Genomic DNA, 20,975 nt, shown 5'->3' with positions numbered 1-20,975 from the left:
TGTTTTTTTTAATTTCCAGATGTTTTTTTCTAATGAATTGACCATTACATTTCCTAAGTTCTCAAATGGCCAACAGACCATAGAAAGACATTGCTTTAGGCTCCTGCTTGAAACCAGCAGCTTCAGCAAACTGCTGGCCTCAATTCAGGGCCAATGCAGTTTGGGGTTTTTATGTAGCTGGTGAGTCGTTTTTACTCATGGTAAAAATTTTCAGTATGTACAAGGGATGGTGGTGGTGATGGTGGTGGTGTGTGTGTCTGTCTGTGTCTTGAAGTTTGCTTCTCCGGGGCAACCTTGTTAAAGCTTTGAGTCCTTCCAGAGATCATCTATGCATATGCAATGTATAGCCCTTAAGAAAACAAAAATACAGTTCTGGATTTGGCTTTTTTAGCTTAACTTGGGGATCTTTCTGTAAGCACATTCCATCATGCAGGTGTGCCATTATCTACTGAATTAGAACCCTCTGTTGGCAACTGTTAGGTGCAGCCTAAATGAATAGCTTTGAGCAGTCTTCAATGTGAGGGTGTTTGCTACTAGATAGGATCTATTTTTCTAGCTGGGAGTGGCATGGGGGGTGGTCCATGAACTCCTTGAAATTATAAACTCTTTTCTCAAGAGGTGCCCCCTAACTTCCGTCTAATTCTCAAAGGGACTTGTGAGTCAGAAAAGTGTGAAAGCCATCAATCTTTGGGGTAAAATTTCAGGGTTTTTTTTTTTTAGGGTATGGATTCAGGTAGACCCTGGTTTCAAGCAAGTTAATCCATCTATCCAAACCTGTTTGTTTATCTGCAAAATGGGGTTAACAGTACCTGCCTCACAGGGGTGTAGTGAATGAAATGCAGTGCTCATTTCATTCACTACATGGAATGTCTCGTGCACAGTTCGTGCTAAGTGACACCTTTCTGTTTTAGGACATCCAACAGGAGAGAATTCCTCACTCCACATCTAGCTTCTCTACAGGTGCAAAGATACATTCCAAATACAAGGGCCAAGCTAGTGGTCTGGGGGCAGACTGTGTGCTATTGAGGGAAGAGAGGAATAAAACATTGGTTTCTTATCCCTGCCCGCTAAATACTCCGTCTATTTGGTATATTCTTTATGTGAAAACTAATGAGCAAGAGGGAGTTTTGGCTGATCAACTTTTTTAATGTACAAATGACACAGACTCTTTAAAAGAGTTTTTTTTACAAATAGAGAAAAGACCAAGCCAGGATGACTTCCCACAAGGCCACCCCACGAACTTCAGGCCACCACGGCTACTTCCTCCTTTTGTACCTATGAAGAAAATCAGAGGGGGTCAAATATATGGTGACGGGAGGAGACTAGATGAGGTGGTGAGCACACAAGGCAATATACAAATGAATATTACAGAATGGTACACCTGAAACAATGTTGTTAACCAATGTTACCCCAATAAATCTGACTTTTTAAAAAATCAACAGTAAAAGACCAACCCTCAAGGCCAAAAAAGGAGGAGTTCCTTTCCCAGGATGAAGGGTTTCCAATCGCAAAGAGGTATAATTCATCCTCCAAACCTGCAAGCATTACCTGGAATTAGATTTAAAGTTTCCTCCTCGTCTCTGGTGGGGCAAGCCTAACTGTTTCCTTTCTTCAAAGGAGGGGCTGTGGGTGAAAGAGGACGAGATGCTGAAATGGCAAGCTGTTAGAAAAGTGGGTGGTCTCACCCTCACCCCACCCAGCTCCCACACGAAGCAGCAGGATCAACGGAGGCATCATTTTCAGGTCCTGAGGTTCTTTGTGTGTTTCCACCTGATGATGGGGGTTTGTGGAAGTCAGGGCCCAGCTTTAAAACCAGACTCAAAGAGGCCCCCCCTTCTCCTGTGCAGTATGTAATAAAAGTACTTGGGAAGCACAGTCTATCCCCACCCCCACCCAAGCCCAGGGATTGGGAGGAAGAGGAAACAACACGCTCCCAAAGGCAAACCAGGATCCCGTTGGGGTTCTATCACTCTCCTGAGGAAAAGCTCTATTTCTGAACCAAAATGTGTCTTTTTACCTCCCAGGCAAAAAGGCCTCAACACTATTTCCTCCTGTTCTCACCATGGCATCTATAGATGGGCTCGTGAGTGGGCAGAGAGAAGCCCTTGAAATGGTAATCTATAAGTATATGAGAATTGGGAGTGGGGAAGGAGGGAAAGAACTCATAGCTTTCATCAAAATACCAAGAGCTTTGTAATGACTTAAAACCCTACCCAGCTCGATACTGTTTCAGGGCCTTCTTGCTCGTGTTGGTGAGTTCCTCATCAAATACAGATTTCTTCACCGGTTTTTGCTTCTTGGCTGTGCACAGACAGAAGGAGTTAGATATGTCCTCTTTGGCCCAAGCTCCTAAATCCCCTTAAGGTCAGGGTAATGGTTACAAGTTCAGTGGATGCTCTGGACTCACGATTTATTGACATGAAGGTGAGACAACAGATTATGGCAGAAAAGCGATAAGGAATAAGCAATACCAAGTGTGAAGGAACTGCTCTAAAGCATGATTGCAGAGTCCAAAGTGAACTGGACCACTTACACGTGAAATGGGCCAAAGACCATCTTCACTCTACCTTTACCCGCATGCACCTCCAAGTGCATGGCAGACTTAGGCTCCAGTGTCCAAAAGGCCTGGTTTCAAATCCTAGCTATTCCCACTAACCACAGGGTCACTTTACCACTTGGAGCCAATAAAGGTAAAGCTGTATACACTAATACATACTCGTTACTCAAAAACTAGGTTCTTACCATCAGCCCTCTCGTTTTCTCCCTGACCACAAGCACAGATTTCCGAGAGAACCCTCCTGCCATCTCCCGTGGGCTTCTATGTGCCTACCAGGGCCTCTCGCTTGTTCCTCCTCTGGCATCGCACGGGCTCGCTTGGCTCTGCGATTCCTCTTGGCCAGCCGCTCAGCAAACATCTGTGCCTTGAGGATTTCGAACTGGGATCTTTCCTCTGCCTGGAGAGAGGAGGTGTGAGTACGGGGCAGACCAGGCAGCCTCGATTCCACCAGGCAAGGACCCACTTCCGGAGGGGAGGCCACTCACCGTCATCTCTCCCTTTTTTTTGGTATCCTTTATAAACTTCTTCCTTTTCTTCTTTCCTCTTAAGGCCAAGTCAAACTCTTGCAGAGCCTTAGCAACTGGGATGAGAAGAGGGCATGAGATTTCAGGTACTGTTTTGTATCTTTCTTTAAACTTACATTAAGAAATGCACATTTTCTTAAAAGATTTTATCTATTTTTAGACAAGAAAAAGAGAGGGAAACATTGATGTGTGAGAGATATTTAATCAGCTGTCTCTCACACGCCCCCAACTGGGGACCTGGCCTGCAACCCAGGCATGTGTCCTGACTGGGAATCCAACCGCCAGCCTCTTGGTCCGCAGGCCGGCGCTCAATCCACTGAGCCACACCAGTCAGGGCAGAAGTGCACATATATTTATATGGTACATAAGGGCTTAAAATGAGAAGCAGCAATTAGTTCCTTTCTTGGTGATTACCTCCATCTCACTAAATAACATGCTTGTTCCCTTATTTCTTGATTAATCCATTTGAGACATTCATTATCTATCTATCATCCATTGTGAAAGATGAGGATTTAGTTCACTTATCTCCCTGCATGCCTTCCCACAATATAGTTATAACTCTATTTTTAACACAGAAATTTAACATACATACATCCTAATATTTTATCTCATCATATACAGGCAAATGTATATGTATCATATACATATACATTTTTTTTTTAAGATTTTATTTATCTTTAGAGGGGAAGGGAAGGAGAAAAAGAGAGAAACATCAATGTATGGTTGCCTTTCATGTGTCCCCTGCTGGGAACTGGCCTGCAACCCAGGCATGTGCCCGGACTGGGAATTGAACCTTGACTTTGGTTCGCAGGCCCTTGCTCAATCCACTGAGCTACACCAGCCAGGGCCAGGCAGTATTTCTTTAATTATTGGTACAACCACTTTGGAGGGTAGTTTTACAATCCCTAACAAAATAATAAATGCATATAACATATGACCTACAGATCTACTTTAAGGAATTTATCCTACAAATCAGATATGATTACTTTATTGTGAAAGGGCATCTATACAAAGTTATTCACTACATGACTTGTTAACAGTAGCAAAAGATTAGAAACAACCTCAATGTCCCTCAACAGGGGACTAATGAAATAAATTACAATCGACCTATTTGATAGAAGACCAGACAGGCATATTTTTTTTTAAAAAGGAAGGAAAGGAGGGAGGGGGGGAGGAAGAGAGGAAAAAAGAAAGAAAAGAAGGTAAAGAAAGAAAAGAGAAAAAGAAAGAGAAGGTGGCTATATATGTACCTGTAGGAAATTATCTCCAAGCTCTAAAATTAATTGAAAAAAGCAAGGTGTAGAACAATGTGAATTCATTTGTGTTTTTAAAAAAATAGAGTGGAAGGGAATATCTAAAATATCTTCCTGACTTTTTCTTAATTATGGCAAAATATGTAACAAAATTTGCCAATTTACCCATTCTCAAGTGTACAACTCAGCGGCGTTAATTATGTCCACAGCATGGTACAACCATCACCGTCTTCTGTTCCAAACACTTTTTCATCATCGCAAACAGAAGCTCTGTAACCATTAACTCCCTCCCCTGACCCCTGGCAATCTCTATTCTACTTTCTGTGTCTATGACTTTGCTTGTCTAGGTACCTAATATAAGTAGAATCATCATAAATATGATCGATCGTCTTTTTTGTGTCTGGATTAGTTCACTCAGCATGTGTTCATGGTTCATACTTGCACCATGCACCAGAACCTCAATATGGCTGAGGACTATTCCATGGTATGTATACACATGTTGTGTGTCCATTCATTTGTTGATGGACATAGGTTGCTTTCACCCTTTGACTACTGTGAAGACCCCTTCAACGAACACTGGTATATGAGTAACCATTTCAGTCTCCGTTTTCAATTCTTTGGGGTATAGACCTAGGCATGGAATTGCCAGGTCTTATGAATTCTATGTTTAGCTTTCTGAGGAACCTCCCTGACCTACTTTTTTCCTTCTTCCTCTCTTCTTTGGTCTGGAACCAGCTCCTCTCAGGCTCGTGGTTCTGTGCCTCCTTCCCCTTCTCCAGGAGCCGCTTTGCTGTGTTGATCTGTGGGGACAAGAGGATGCCTGCCATGGAACCTCTATCTGACTACACAGAGCGGGGCAGCTGCAGGCAGCCACTGTCTGCAAATACTTGAGGCTCTGATGATCTGTTTGCAGACACAGGATGTCAGAGGGGTTGATGCACTGCGCTTACTGAGCGGTGCGCGGCACCAGGACCCTCCACACAGCCTCACCTGGGCTTCTGACTGCTGCATCTCTCTTTCTTCAGCCTCTAGCCGTAGAACTGAGTACACATCTTTCTCCATTTTCTCAATCTTGTCTCGAAATTTCAGGATGACGTCTTAAGGGAAGAGAACAAAAAAGATTTTAAAATAAGGGTGAAGACTATGTAGCTGATGAAAATAATGTAAATGTGTATTTAGTGACTTAGAAAACTGGTTTGTTTGATGTATGACTTCTCTGCTTAACAAGCTTCCAGGCCCAGCCAAAGTTTTCGTGTCGCTCTTAAAATAAATTCCAAACTCCTAAGCATGGCCCCTGCAGACCTCTCTGACCTTCTGTCTCCCTCTTGCTCACCATGCCCTGGGCCCTCTGACCTTCCTTCCCTTTTACTGTCACACGAAATCTGTTCCTGACTCAGAGGCTTTGCCCTGATGTTCTCTGCTTCACACACTCTGTCCCTAGACTGCTCGAGGCCACCTCATTCCTGTCAACCAGGACTCATTTCAAATGCCATCTGTTCAGAGGCCTTTCCTGAATAGCTTTTCTAAAGTAGGCGCCCCCGACCCCTGCAGTTCTCAATCACCACTTCTATTCGCTTATTTATTATGTCTTTCTCCCACTAGAGGATCAGCTGTTTTTTTTCCTGCCGTATCTCCAATACCTAAAATAGAATAACTAGCACCAGGCACACAGCAGTACTCAGTAATTGTTTGCTGGTTGAATGAATTAAATGAAAGAAAAAGACAGACATAGATGAATGGGAAAACGTCAGAAAGGATATGTATGGCTCTGGCTAGTGTGGCTCAGTGAATTGAGGGCTGGCCTGTGAACCAAAGGGTCGCTGGTTCAATTCCCAGTAAGGGCATATGCCTAAGTTGCAGGTCAGGCCCCCTGTGGGGGTGACTGAGAGGCAACCACACATTGATGTTTCCCTCCCTCTCTTTCTCCCTCCCTTCCCCTCTCTCTAAAAATCAATAAATAAAATCTTTTAAAAAAAGGATCTATATCTAAACACTACAGTGGTGAGTTCCTTGACATACAAATTACATTTTTGCCATTTTATTTACTAATTTCCAACACCGTATATGCATTGTTTTTGTAACTTTAAAAAAGGATGTGTATTATATGACTCCTATGGATGAGAAGAACAAAAGGTACACACTGTATCCACAAAGAATGAGTGCTGATCTCCTCTCTTCCCTCTGCCCCTCAAGGACTGTGGGACAGAGGAAATCAGTGGGGATTTTGCCCCAAGAAGAGCTTCTTTTCCCAAAGGTTGGAAAATACCTACAAAATGAAACACTTGGGGCCCAAATCTATCACGAGTCTCTTTTACACACAGAGAGACTGAAACTGGGCAAGGGGAGACCTGCCCAGGGTCGCTCAGCCAGGAAGCAGCAGCAGGGATTCAGAGCTGGCTCCTGACTGCTAACGCTCTGACCCATTATCTCCAGGCCCTGCCCTGCCCCAGGGTCTGACCTAGGACCACACCTGGCCTACGCCCTGAAGGGCTGCAGTGGAGCCTGCTCACCTTGGGGAAGTATTCGGGCCTTCACAGGGGCCTTGGCGGCCTTCACAATCTCTTTCAGCATCTTCCGCTCCTCTTCTCCCACCAGAGAGACCGAGCGCCCAGCTCTGCCGGCACGCGCTGTTCGCCCCACCCGGTGGACGTAATGCTTGATGGTGTTGGGCATCGTGAAGTTGATTACCTGGAAGGTCAGTGATCATACCTGGGAGTTAGGGAAGAACAGGGATTCAAGGAGATCAAAAGACTCCCACCAAAAGTTCAACGGACATGGAGCCTGCTCACCGTTTTGACCCCCGCGATGTCAAGCCCACGGGCTGCCACATCTGTGGCCACAAGGATATCGATCTGTTCATCCTTAAAGCGCCTAGAAATTGCCACAAAAAGATGTTCATTCAGACTCCCAAACCCCAACAGTGCTCTGCAGGAGCCTGAGCCAGCAGAAAGAACACAAATGCATTTGGAGTCAAGCGGCAGAGTGCAAACTAGCATAGTAGGGACAGATCCTAAATGTCAGCCCATTGCTATCTACACTCCCCGTTGGTACGTAAAGTGCAGCAGGTATCGTTTTGCGAATACCCCTTGTGCAGTGACTCCTATACATGGGAAAGTTAGGGAAGGCGGAGCTGGACTACTGGATGTAGCACGTGCAGACTTCTCAGCATTCAAAGCAGCCTTTCTTTAAAAAACAATTCTCAGCTGCCATGATAAACAGAGGAGTAGGAGAGCTCTGAAGAGTTCCTCCTTGCCTGCCAGGCTCTCGTTTTGTGAGAATTAAATGAGGAATCACAAGTGCAAGCACACTGAACAGGGCCTGGCAAGGAAAATGGCCAAAAAACAGCAGCCAGCTTTGATTCCAGCTCTCTTCCTATCAGGCCCAGGTTTGTCCACTGCTCCAGAGCGGCCGTAAAGAACAACATAGGCTGAATTGTCCTCAGTCAGAATCTCCTGCCAAGGCCCAACTCAGCAGCTCCCATGCCCAAGCCCTGGGGTTTGAGTATCATCTTCTGTGAGACCACAAAGTCGGAGCTTCGAATGTATCAAAGACGTGACCTTCCAGGGGAACTGTGCTACCTGCGTTCCTGCTATTGCCCTAACACAACTTCTGGGGCTATTTTCCCTATTTCGAATGACAAGCACTCTCTGTGACCTGCCCACAGAAGGTTGGATGGGAGCCAGCCCCCACCCCAAACTTTACCGGAGGGCCTCCAGCCGCTGTGCCTGTGACAGGTTGCCGTGGAGCTCGCCCACCTGCAGTCCCATGAGCCCCAGGAGGATGTGCATGCGGTGGGCCTGCTTCTTGGTCTGGGTGAACAGCATCACGTGGTCGGTGAAGGTCCTTGTCAACAGAGCTGACCGGGAGAGGACAGTGAGCCAGCAGTTGTCTCCAAAACAGACTCCCTCCTCCCCTGCCAAGTGCCGCCATGCCTGGCACCAGGGAGACAGGCGAGGTCCCTGCCCTCGTGAAGCTCACATCCCAGGGTGCAGACAGAGAAGCGGGTCCCCAACTCCCAAGGGCGATGAATGCAGGTGAGAGGGTGAAGGGCGGATGGGGAGGTAGCTGCAGCACTGGCCTCTTTTGAGCTAAATGACAAAGCAGGCTCACCCAGGAGATAATTTGGGGGAAGACTCCAGGCAGAGGAGGGAGCAGACAAAAAGGCCCTGGAGGATAAGCCTGTAGGTCTGAGAAAGTGAGAGCGGGCAAGTGTGGCTACAGCTCCAGGAGCAAATGTAACAAGGCAGGAAGGGGCCAGACACACAGGGGCTTACAGGACCCACTAGGGAGTGTGGATTTTAGTCTAAGAGCAATGGAAGACACCAGAAGGCTTTACATAAGGAAGTGACAGGAGCCAAGTGCTCATTTGTAAATAATTGGGTTATTTTTTGAGAATTTACTGATTTGTTTTTAGTGAGAGGGTGAAAGACAGGGAGAGAAACATCAGTGTGTGGTTGCCTCTAGTACACCCCCAAGTGGGGAACCAGCCCACAACTCAGGCGTGTGTCCTGACTGGGAACCAAACCAGCGACCCTTTGGTTTGCAGGCTGGCACTCAATCCATTGAGCCACACCAGCCAGGGCGTCGTTTTAAATGACCTGCAGCATGGAGACCGGATGACCAAGGGACTAGGGTGGAAGGAGGACAGCCACGTAAGAGACTGCTGCAATAGTCCAGACAACAGAGAGCAGTGGCCTAGATTAAGGCCATAGGGGCAGCGGGGGGAAGTGGTTGGCAGTTCAGCAGGACTGGCTGGTAGAGGGAGGCGAGGCGATAGCAGAAAGGGAGGAAAGACTCACATGGAGAGTGACAGGCTGAAGGAATGGCAGCACCATGCACTGGGTCAGTGGAAGCTGGAAGGAAGAAGCTCCAGGGCAAGACCCAGGTGCTCCAGCGTGGCACTTGTGATGCCAGCACCCCACTCTGCCCGGTCCCACCCAGGGCTTTCACCTGCCACAATAGCTTCCCGGTCCCCTTCCCGATTGGGCCGGATCCGGATGAATTCCTGCCGTAGGAAGGGGGCCACATCCGTGTTGCTGTTCACAAATATCCGGACGGGGTTCTTCAAGGAGACAGAAGCCAGATCTTTGACCTGCCAAGCACACAGGCAGGGATGCTCACCAGCCTGCCAGGGGCAGAGAGGGAGGCAAGCCCGTCCTCGCCCCAGGTATCTCCCCAGCCCAGTCTGGGTCCTCTGGTACTACCTTCTCCATTCACCCCTCTGAGGAGATTCCCCGTGGCCCACCTCATCGGTCATGGTGGCCGAGAAGAGCATAGTCTGGCGGTGGTGGGAACACATTCGGATGATCTCCTTCATCTGCTCCTCAAAGTACTCATCCAGCATCCTGGTGAGCAGGGAAGGGAGGAGTCAGAGAAGTGGACTGAGCTCGCTCCTGTCGCAGCGAGGGGCAGAGAACATCGGACAGGCAACGCTTTGGTGTTGTCGCTGGTTATGTTTCAGGCTCATTTATTTACTTATTTTATTACCATTAATAAGAGTCACTAAGAATGATCATTTGGCCACATTTGTTTGATCTTTTTTTTCTTTTGGCTGAATTATTTGCAAATAGTTATATATATCATGCTACCTCATGCCGAAATATTTTAGCACACATTCCCAAAAAACAATGACCTTCTACAGAATCACAATGTCATTACCACAACCAAGAACTTGAAGCGTTTGGACAACATGTACAGTCCATATTCAAATTTTCCTAACTGTTCCCAAATATCATTTTGTAATTATCTTTTTAATTTTTTAGTCTAGGAACCAAAGTCCCTGTGTTGCATTTGGATGGCATGTCTCTTCAGTCCCCTTAGTTTCAAAAAGTGTCCTCAGCAGGAAGAAAATGCAGGGGTGCAGATGTGCACCCCACTCCCACCACATCAGGAGACACAGGTCTTCAGTGGGTCCCAGGACCACTGAGGTGATGCCATCACTTGGTTAAGCGGGGGGATCAGCCAGCTGTCACCACTGGTAAAAGAACTTTTTTCTCTTTGTAAGTAACAGTAGTCTGTGCGATCTCTTTGACTTTCAACTGACACAGTCCTGTCAAGTGTTTCTCCCTCTGGGTCAGGCTCCATTGAGAATCAGGCTCCATTGAGAATCAGGCATTAACTACACTTAGTTGTTGTGTCTCCTTAGTCCCTTCCATCCGAAACTCCCACCGCCTTTCCTGGCCTTTTGGGATGCTGACATGATTTGGGGTTTGTTTTATTAATTTTTTTGTACACTATTTTTTTTAATGATTCTGACATGTTTGAAAAACACAATTCCCTTTCCCTTTAAAACCTAAATCAGATCATGTTCCCTTTACTTCCTTTAGGCTTCAAGAATGAATGGTTCGTTTGCTCTGTCAGTAAGTCAATTATTCAACACTCACTGGGCATCTGCTAGACTCCAGATGCGGCCCTGGGCACTGAGATGCAGCAGCAAGCTACACGAAGCTGGCCCTTGATGAATGTGTCGCTCTAGGGGAGAGGTGGGACACAACTGCCACACCAGCACTCAGGTACGGGTGAGGGAGGCCAGTGAGGCCTGGCACCTTAAAGAACATGAGGTAGGAAGGGGAGGATGAGGCGGGGGTGTGGGGGGAGGGCAGGACTTGCAACGGAGAGTGACCAGGAAAGGCCCTCAGAGAAGTGACACCTGGAGCAAAAACCCGAGGAGGTGAAGGGAGCCACTCCAAGCTGAGGGACAGGAAATGCAGAAACCCCACAGTGGGCGAGTGCCGACAGGATTTATCGGTGGTGCTAGTGGGTATGGGAACAAGGAGGCAAGCACGGTGCTAAGAATTTGGACTAGAACAACTGGAAGGAACGGATTGCCGTTTACCAGATAGGAAGAGAGAGGGAGGGGAACACACATCAGAGCTTGGTTAATGGAGATGCTGCAATTTGAGAGCAAACCCGACAGCCTTGGGGTTTTTCTGGCTTCCTTCCCCTGCCCGCCCCCCACACTCATTAGTCTAGGTCGTTACGACTTTACACTGTTCAGTCATAAAGGGAAGAAGTGAGCAAATGGGACACAGAGGAGAGAGTGGAAGGAGGGAGGGAGGGGCGAGCCCCTCCTCCCAGTGACAGAGGCTGTTTGTGGAACCCTCTCTGTGCACTGGCACTTCACCCAACTTCCTACTTGAACCCTCAACACCACGAGGTTGGTACTATTCTTACCCCCCACTGACAAACCAGAAAACATTTCGCTTTGAGAATCTAAATGATGTTTCCAAATCTCAGTTAGGAAGTGGCAGGGTGTGATCTACCTTCCCTTCTAACCATCGCATTACAAAAGGAGAAAGAGCGCAGGATGGTCTGGGCTGAGCATGGACAAAGGCCCCGACGTGAGCAGCTGAACTGGTGAGAGCCACGTAGGGTAATACAGGGTGGAAGGCGCCCATCTGGGGCTGGAGCCTTTTGGGACCCGAGGAGTACCTGTCGGCCTCATCCAGGATGAGCACCTCAATGCTGCTCAGGTGGAAGGAAGGGCAGTTGTGGAGGTGATCGATGAGCCGGCCCGGGGTGGCGATGAGGATGTCAGGCACTGCGCGAAGAGCTGCTTCCTGAGACTTCACATCCAGGCCGCCTGTGAAGAAAAGGGCGCCACCAGGCAGCCAGTTCAGCCATTCATGCTACTGACGGAGTCCTGCCACCTGCCAGGTCTCTGCCAGATGCAGAGGAAACAGCAGAGAATACAAGCGACAAAGGCCCCATGTGTATGGATTTTATAATCTTCTTGGAGAGACAGATTACTGCATTGCAATTGTGTTAAATGCAAAAATCAAAGCAGATGATGACAGAAAGTCACTTCAGATTCACACATCTAGGGACTGAGAGAAGCTGAAAAACTGATGTCTTTCAACATCACCTTTGATGTCCCGTAGCAGGAGGGTGAAATGAAGGTTAGATAACATTATCAGAAAAATTCTGCCCCAAACAGAATTTATGCAAAGCAGAAATTATATCCTAAATTTGTTTAGTACCAAGAAAAAATTTTTTCATAATTTTGAAGTTTCATTCTGTAAGACTGGTTAAGTCTACATCAAACCCTTGCCCCTCCCCCTCCCCACTATCTACTATAAAAACACAGTCCGGTTCTTAAGTGGATTCAATCACATAAAGGCTTCCCTGGCACCTGTCAACCTCGGATGATGGGGCAGATGCCTCCTCCACCACATCATGGTGTCTCAGGGGCTGGCAGCCCTCAGCCCGACACTCACCCACAGCCAGGCAGGTGGTGATGTTGCAGAACTGGGCCAGCTGCTTGACGACCGAGTGCACCTGGATGCCCAGTTCCCGGGTGGGAACCAGCACCAGCACGCGGGTTACTGGAGCCTGGCGGGGTTTGTAGATCAGCCGCTCCAGGACAGGCAGCGCAAAAGCAGCAGTTTTACCTGGAAACAAGGACAGGAAGGAAGCAAGAAGAGCTTCATTCCCCTCAGGGTTTTAGGTTTTCACCTGAGCACAGAAATACATATGGGTCACTCATAACAAGAGGTTACTGAGGGTTCTCCTCATTTAGTTCTATTAGGGTACCTCCTTGACCAGGCCCGCCTACCTCTTCCATGACAGGCCCTCGTCACAGTAGTAAAGACTTTTAGAAAAAGGATGCTGAACGCAACACTATATATTAGTGCAGTTAATTATATAGTAAAAAACAGCTGTCTAATAGAACTTTGCAACCATTTTTTTTTTAAGCCAAGAGTATTTAAAGAAATAGAAAAATATATAGTACTTTTTTTTAAGGGAGCTACTGAACAGAATATACGGGGGGGGGTTGTTTTTTTTAAAGATTTTATTTATTTATCTTTAGAGGGGAAAGGAAGGAGAGAAGGAAAGAAATATCAATGTATGGTTGCCTCTTGTGCATCCCCTGCTGGGAACTGGCCTGCAACCCAGGCATGTGCCCTGACTGGGAATCGAACCGTGATACTCCGGTTCACAGGCCCGCGCTCAATCCAGCTAGGGCCCTAGAATATACAGTTTTATGTTAAAAATTGTATTTGTGTGTTTAGCAAAGTGGCCTTTGGTGAGTCCACCAAGAGCCTGTTCCAGGCTGAACGTCCTCCTCCTGCCTCCCCGCACCCAAGTCCCTGTCTTTTTCACCTGTCCCAGTGGCTGCACAGGCACAGATGTCTTTCCCCAACAGCCCCACAGGTATACACGCCTTCTGGATCGGGGTGGGCTGCTTGAAGTTCATGGCTGTAATGGCCTGAAGAAGAAAGAGTTAGACAGCGGGCGAGGGGGAGTCTCAGCATGAAACACACAAGGCAGGCTTCAAACAAGTGGTATCTTAGTCCCTCCCAGTCATTCAAACTGCAAAGAGTTATCGTGCCTCCTGTGTGTGAGGCACTGTTCTAGGCACTGAGAATATAGTAGTAAACAGAAGGGGAATCTTCAAATCAGGTAGAGAAAGAACACATGTCCTATGAAGATGACGGCTACGGAGAAGGCAGGAGGGGCGGGTGGAGGAGGGGAGGGAGTGAGTGCCGTGTACAGTGGGGTTGTCGGGAAGGTCTCACTGAGCAGCAGTTACTGAGCAGAACCAGGAAAGAAGCAGGGAGCAATGCAAGCAGACTTGTGAAAGAGTCTTCCAGGCGGAGGGAACAGCAAGGGCAAAGGCCCTGAGGAAGAAGACCCCCGACATGTCTGGGGGCCAGCGAGGTGGCAGTATGGCCAGAGCAGAATGAGTGCTGAGACATCATCGGAGGCACCCAGAAAGGGCTGGGCCTTGCAGGCCACCGTGGAATTCCAGTTAAGGAGGGTCCTCTGGCAGCTGTATGGACAAGAGTTGAGGGAGGCAAAGAGCCCAGGCACAGGGTGACAATCCGCAGTTGTCAGAAGGGGTCACTACCTTCAGAAGAGGGCGGGAAAGGTTCATGTCCTGGAATGAGAGGTTTTCATCGTACTGAGATGCATCTTCAAAGAATCCTCCTGCTTCCTACACCGCAAAGTCAAAAGACAGAATGAGAACTCAGCAAAAAGGGCCCAAGGAAACAAACTGACCTTAAAATCCTTTGAGGCCACAAAACCAAGTGGCACACCATTTTCCAAGCCCACGCTCACCTGTCCTTTCTTCTTCTTCTTCCGCTCCTTTACTTTGAGTGTGTCTGTGGAGAGAAACAGCTGATAACAAGGGCTTCTCCTCACTGAGCATCTAAGTCTGCCAGACACTGTCCAGAGTGCTTTATGAGGCTAGCTCACTGGGCCCACTCAACAGGGAGAGGGCGTGACTGTCAGGAGCCTTGTTTCTAAGACGAGGTCACTGCGCAGCAGTGCAGGTCAGTGTCTGACCTTGGGTCAGACAGGCAGCAAGCGTGCGAGTCCCAGAGAGCAAGGGCTCAACCACTCTGCCGTGTTGCGATGCCTTGACTCTCGTTTCTGCAGTAGATGCTTATGGAGTCTCCACTGCAGGGGTGCACACATCTGAGGTGGGATGTGGGGGACCTAGCACCAAAGTAAGTTTGAGTCACAGAGGTGCTGGCAGCCATGTGAAGCTGGAGATGAGGAAAAGAGTAATAAACTCTGCCTACAAAGAACAACCCTAACGAGATCCCCAGGAAAAAAGAGAAGATACAAGAAAGGAGCACGGAGACCTTACATTTAATTGTGTACAAGAGCACAGGCAATCCCACAAAGCAGCAGTGTCCTTTGCAATGTCCTGTTCTGTTCCTAACAGCACCACGGTGCTGCCCACCTGCTTTGGTGAGGATGTTCTCCTCAGCTGATGAGTAGTCGGTCTCCGATTCATCTTCCGGGCCTTCCTCATCTTTCCCTTCAAGGTCTCCCTGCTCCTCCGGATCACAGCCCTCCTCTGCTTCTTTCTCCTTTCCTGGCTTCCCAGACTTGGCTTCTTTATCCTGGGGGGGGGGGGGGGGAGCATAATAAAGCAAGGTGAGAGGAAATCCAGAACGCACGAAGAGCAATGCTGTGCTCGGGGGATTCTTGGTGAGTAGTAAGAATGGACATGTGGAGGAACCTGCCTACACCAGCCAGACTTCAGCTCAGGCTTGGAGAGTAATGGGGGCGGGCGGGGCGGGGGGTGTCGTTGAGAGCACAGCGGGCCACACTACGAAGAGAAGTAACTGCTTTGCCATCTCACCTCTGTTTTCCTTTTCTTTCGAACTTTCTCAATCTTCTCATCTAATGTAGTGGCTGCCCTCTGCAGATAAAAATACAGAAATGAAAAGAACATACATATGGGAAAGAGACAGAACAAGATTTCTCTGAGGGTTGGATCTCAGATATTAACAGAAGAAAAGGTTGTCTGTCCTTTAGAAGATCAACCAATCCATATATTATTCACAGCCATAAGAAACATCAAGTGGTCTGTTTGTGAAAGAACTTTAAATTATCTAGAACCAATAAGAACATCCACATTTTAGAAGGTGTTCACTATTCAGAATAATACCGTTACAAAGAGATGTCACATTATATCTGAATGCTACCTAGAAAAACTTCCCCTTACCAATCAAACATAATTTAGCCTATTAATTAAAATGTTAAAATCCACCCTGGTTGGTGTGGATCAGTGGATTGAGCACCAGCCTGCAAACCAAAAGGTCACAGGTTCAACTCCCAGTCAAGGCACATGCCTAGGTCATTGGCCAGGTCCCGGGGGGGGGGGGGAGGGGCATGAGTGCATGCGAGGGGCAACCACACACTGATGTTTCTCTCCCTCTTTCTCCCTTCCTTTCCCTTTCTCTAAAAAAAAAAAAAAATCTTTTAAAAAAAAAGTTGAAATCCAAGCAAACTCAGGTAACGCTGAATAGTGCTAAAGCTATAGAAAGGGTTAAGTAACGGAAGGCCCTCTCTCTGCATGCTCACAGCACCCTGCACTGCTAAGGCACTTACCACAACTACAGTTAACTGTGTAATCCTTATCTAGTTATTTTCTACCCTGCTAGACTGTAAGCTTTGTAAGACCAAGTCTTTCATTACATTGGGTCCATATGAATAGAAAAAAAAAAAGAAATACCCCTGACTGGTGTAGCTCAGTGGATTGAGCCCAGGCCTGCGAAGCAAAGGATCGCGGTTTGATTCCCAGTCAGGGCACATGCCTGGGTTGCAGGCCAGTTCCCAGCGGGGGACACAGGAGAGGCAACCATACATTGATATTTCTCTCCCTCTCTCCTTCCCTTCCCCTCTAAAGATAAATAAATAAAATCTTTAAAAAAAAAGAAAAAGGAAAAAAAAGAAATACCCTCTGAAGATGACCTAGAAAAGAAAATGCTGTTTTATTTCATTCAGAACAAGGACCAGCAGAGTCTGGATTAAACTGTTCTGAGCAGGCACTATTTCTCTTTGAAATGCATGAAATAGAAAACAACTTTCATGCATCCTCTTGCTTGTTAATCAGACCCAATGAGGAGCATGGGATCTTGGCAAATAAGCAGATGATAATGACATCTGTGTAGCTTTAACTATCCTGTGTGGGAACCAGGGACTCTAAACAGTAAGGTCACATGTGATTACCTGGCAAGTGACAGAAATGACAGTATCTGTGGCGCAAAGTCCAGCTATCAAAAAAACACCTCTACCAAGGGTGTCTGCTAGATTGTTCTTTGTTACAAAGGCTTCTTTCTAATATTCAAAACAAGGAGTGAACACCTAAAAAAGAGACCATTTTTACATAGCTATGTACATTTTTTTTTTACATCAAACAATTTATATGTAACGTTTGGTATTTCTAAATCACTGAACTAGTAATTATCAAGTTTCCTCTAAGACGTTTTTTTCACATTTCTAGGTCTATAAAATCAAGAAGGGTCTCTCATACATACAGTAACCTTAGTCTGAGCGCACCATCCCCTCCTCCAGGAAAAGCTGTCATGGACGTTTTAATGAAGGCAACAAAATGTTACTGGCATTTTAAAATATTGTCTGTAGATCACTGAATGTGTTTGAAACTAAAATCTGCAGTAAATCTGTTTTGCAGCATTTTGCACTTGTTTGGTTTTAATCAGGACTGTGGGTAACTTAGGATTTCTCCCTACCCCATCAAAACAATACCACATATTTCCAAAGGAGTTCCAACATCTGCTGAATATAAGCGGATGGCAAAAGGCGGTGAGCTCAGGGCTAGACTTCTTAACACACTGTCCAACCCTCACAGCCTAAGGTGCGGAACTGCCTCTCGCTATCAGCCTCACCTTCTTCTTGAGCTGGCTCATGACGTCGGCCATGGCCCAGCTGCCGTCGTACATTCCCTCCTTCTCGGTGAAAACAAAGTCAGGGTTGAAATCCGCACTGCGGTTCTTCTGCAAGGCTTTCTGCTTTCTGCCCAGCACGATGGGCCCCTGAGAAGAGGGAGAAGACGGGTGACTCTGGGACTGAGCTAAGAGAATGCAAGAAAAGGAAGAAGAAAATGAGAGAACCCAACAAGAGAAAAGAGGACTCCACAAGGCAAAAATTGACAGATGACCAGAAGAAACCAACCGGTCTATAACTGTTACAGGAGATTTTAACACACCTCTCTCGGTGATGATCGATCAGGCAGACAAAAAAAACCAAGTATCTCTTATAAAATGTGAACAGCACAATTATCAAGCTCCATTTCAATGAACACAGAGAGCACTGCACCTACCGTTAGAGAATGAACATTCCTTCTGAGCACACATGGAATAGTTGCCAAAACAAATCCTGTAGTAGGCATTTCAGCAAATCTTTGGTAGGTTTCCCAAAAATCAATATTATATAGATTCTGTTCTCTGACTACCATTCAGTTAGGTTAGAATCATTAACAGAAGGATAACTTAAAAAAACCCATACATTAGGAAACTGGAAAGGAAAGAAGACTGGCTGATCTGTGGCTTCGGGATAAACTGAGAAGAAAAAACCTAGACAAATAGAAAGTGCTACAGTGACTTTTATTCTGGACTTAAACAACCTCGTAAGGATTCTGACCCTCAATTTCCTTCTTAGTGATGATCATCATTTCTCAGGTACCTCATTTAACTACTGATAGTTGCACAGCACTTCATACTTGAAGTTTTGTATTACCACTTGCCATATTTGCTTTATTCCTTTTTTATAAGTTTTTCATTCAAGAATTAATTCTGGTGCCTAAGTGGAGAATACACTAGAGGGGGGCAAGATAAAGAGCTGGATACCAGGTATATTAGTACACTCTGGGTACCCACGTATTCTAGGCACCCAGGCACAAGATGTCAGTGGCCTGGACTAGGAGGAAGCAGTGTAGATGGAGAGAGAGAAAGAGAGAAAGCTAAGAGCAATTCCTAAACTAGCTTTCAGAACACTGGAGGGGAGAAAAGAGGAAGAAGTTCTCAAAAATGGCTCCAAGGTTTCTGGCTTGAGATGGAGCAGGTTGGGAGGGTAAGGGAGAGAGACTAGTGTCCAGCTTCGGAGCAGTTAAATTTGGAGAAGCCATGGGATACCCAAATGGCGGTGACAGTAGACCTCAGGTCGCAGAGGGGAATACGCTCCTGCTGGATCTTTGAAGAGCAAGGACTATTTCATGACACTCATCCCTTTTTAACGGCCAAGCTACCTAAAGTCTGTAACCCCACCCCGACTTCAGCACAAGCTTCAGGAGAGTGGTGTCCTTGTCCATCTTGTTCATTGCCATGTCCCGAATGCTCAATACTGGGTGTAACAAATGGAAATATCGAATAAGTACTGGCGTAACGAACGAACGGGTAACCCCAGCTCCCCAAGCAGGAACCAGGCCCCGCTTCACCTCTGGATCTCTATTACAAGGCTCAGGTTAAGTATCATTCAGTGAATGAGTACTGAGTTCAACCAAGGCGACAAAAATGGCACGGGCACAGTGCGGAGGTGAGGAAAAGTGGCGAGCAAACTATGGAAGATCTTGGGGTCCCCATGACACCCTTCTGTGGACACAGGACGGCCTGGCCCGCTGGGGGGATGCTGAAGATTGGGAGGGCAGGGGCAGAAGAATCACAGAGAAGGAAAGCCAGTCGAGGACGCTTAACTGCCCGCCACTGCGCCCGGACCCCCGATCCGCTCCTACCTCCTCCGCCTCGTCTCCCGAGTCAGACTCGGACTCCACGGGGACCTCATCGTCGTCGCCTATGGTGCCGATCAAACCCAGCTCCTCCAGCATGCTGCCGCAGCGGTTACTTCCGGGCACGCGCACGGCGCGCTGGCCGGCCCCTACTTTTCTGCGACCGATCTGGCGTCTTTGCTGATATCACTTCCGTTTGGAAGGAGTCTGGACCAAGCCACGGCGCCGGAATTCTCAAGTGCGCCTGCGGCAATATAGGGCGTGGTTTCTTGTGACAAAGGGGCGGGGTTCTGTCTTAGATTTCATTGTTTTGGTGCTGATAAAGCAGAGGAAACCTTAGCGTGTGCGAGGGGCGAGAAAGTTCAAAGGGTTGCGTGGATAAGCTGTGTATGTGTATATTTATGTACAAAAAATTGTGTAAGATAATACAATAAACGTTAGCAGTGATTGTCTATTGGGTTGTAGAATTATAACTGATTTTTATTTTCTTTTTAGATTTTTCTACAATAAACATTTTCATTAGAAAGAAATAAGAATACCTAAAACATTTACAGAACATTTACTATGTGCCCAGTACCGCTAAGTTCTTTTTCATGTATTAAATTAGCCCTCACAGCAAACCTCGTGAAAGTTACCATTACTATCGCCATTTTACAGATGAGGACACTGAGGCACAGAGGGGTAGCAAGGTCATAGAGACGGTTAATAACAGTCAAGTTTATAACGTAGGCTGTGGCTCCAGGGTCCTTAGGAAAGTAGGTCTTGGGTTTACCAGAAACCTTTCTTCTCGTGTCTGCTTGTGGAAATATTACTCTTAAATGCAGCTTGTAATTAGTTCCTCCAGACATTATTCCCTAAATATCACCTATGTGAAGCCCTCCTGGATTGCCCATCCTCCTTCACAGACATTTGCTCTTTTCATAGCAACACCTTCTACTTGCAACAGAGTTGTAGTTGTGCCACAAAGTAGGTTCAATTGTCTTTTTTAAAATTATTTATTTTTATTGATTATGCCATTACAGTTGTTCTATTTCCCCCTTCATTCCCCTCCACCCTACCCCCCATCCCCACCATTACCCCCTTTAGTTTATGAACATGTGTCTCAAGTTCTTTAGATTTTGTATTTCCCATACTATTCTTGCCCCCTCATCTATTTTCTATCTACTGTCTATGCTACTTATTTTCTGTACCTTCTCCCCCCTTCTCCTCCTCCCACTCCCCTGTTCCTAACCCTCCTTGAGATCTTCATTTCTATGTTTCTGCGCCTGATCTAGCTGTCCTTTTAGTTTGCTTTTGTTTTAGGTGTGGTTGTTAATAACTGTGAGTTTGCTGTCCTTTCACTGTGCATCTTTTTTATCTTCTTTTTCTTAGATAAGTCCCTTTAACATTTCATATAATAAGGGCTTGGTGATGAACTCCTTGAATTTGATCTTATCTGAGAAGCACTTTATCTGTCCTTCCATTCTAAATGAAAGTTTTGCTGGATAGAGCAATCTTGGTTGTAGGTCTTTGGATTTCATGACTTGGAATACCTCTTTCCAGCCCCTTCTTGCCTGTAAGGTCTCTTTTGAGAAATCTGCTGACAGTCTGATGGGGACTCCTTTGTAGGTGACTGTCCCCTTAGCTCTTGCTGCTTCTAGGATTCTCTCCTTCATTTT

The 20,975-nt window shown here is 46.6% G+C and overlaps 1 protein-coding gene and 1 non-coding gene across 2 annotated transcripts; both read right to left on the bottom strand.

Moving 5' to 3' along the window:
• Window positions 1–17: 17 nt before the first annotated feature.
• On the bottom strand, window positions 18–154 carry LOC119063395 (small nucleolar RNA SNORA2/SNORA34 family). The gene has a single exon (XR_005085166.1). It is a non-coding gene; the product is annotated as a small nucleolar RNA SNORA2/SNORA34 family (small nucleolar RNA).
• A 978-nt stretch (window positions 155–1,132) lies between these two features.
• On the bottom strand, window positions 1,133–19,488 carry DDX27 (DEAD-box helicase 27). Its single transcript, XM_037164596.2, has 21 exons — window positions 19,324–19,488; window positions 17,483–17,629; window positions 15,433–15,492; window positions 15,028–15,190; window positions 14,397–14,440; window positions 14,185–14,271; window positions 13,437–13,542; window positions 12,551–12,724; window positions 11,766–11,916; window positions 9,580–9,679; window positions 9,285–9,426; window positions 8,037–8,190; window positions 7,124–7,205; window positions 6,845–7,022; window positions 5,325–5,431; window positions 5,032–5,134; window positions 3,043–3,137; window positions 2,831–2,954; window positions 2,214–2,301; window positions 1,549–1,623; window positions 1,133–1,275 (listed from the first exon to the last, which is right to left on the bottom strand). Exons 1-21 carry the CDS (start codon window positions 19,414–19,416, stop codon window positions 1,257–1,259), a joined length of 2,292 nt encoding a protein of 763 aa, XP_037020491.1. The 5' UTR covers window positions 19,417–19,488; the 3' UTR covers window positions 1,133–1,256.
• Between the last annotated feature and the right edge of the window lie 1,487 nt (window positions 19,489–20,975).

The sequence above is a fragment of the Artibeus jamaicensis genome, unplaced genomic scaffold (genome assembly GCF_021234435.1).
Source record: "Artibeus jamaicensis isolate MK-2021 breed Jamaican fruit bat unplaced genomic scaffold, CSHL_Jam_final contig_685, whole genome shotgun sequence".
NCBI lineage: Eukaryota > Metazoa > Chordata > Mammalia > Chiroptera > Phyllostomidae > Artibeus > Artibeus jamaicensis.
The sequence above is the reverse complement of the archived record's forward strand: the minus strand, read 5'-3'. Positions and strand labels throughout refer to the sequence as shown.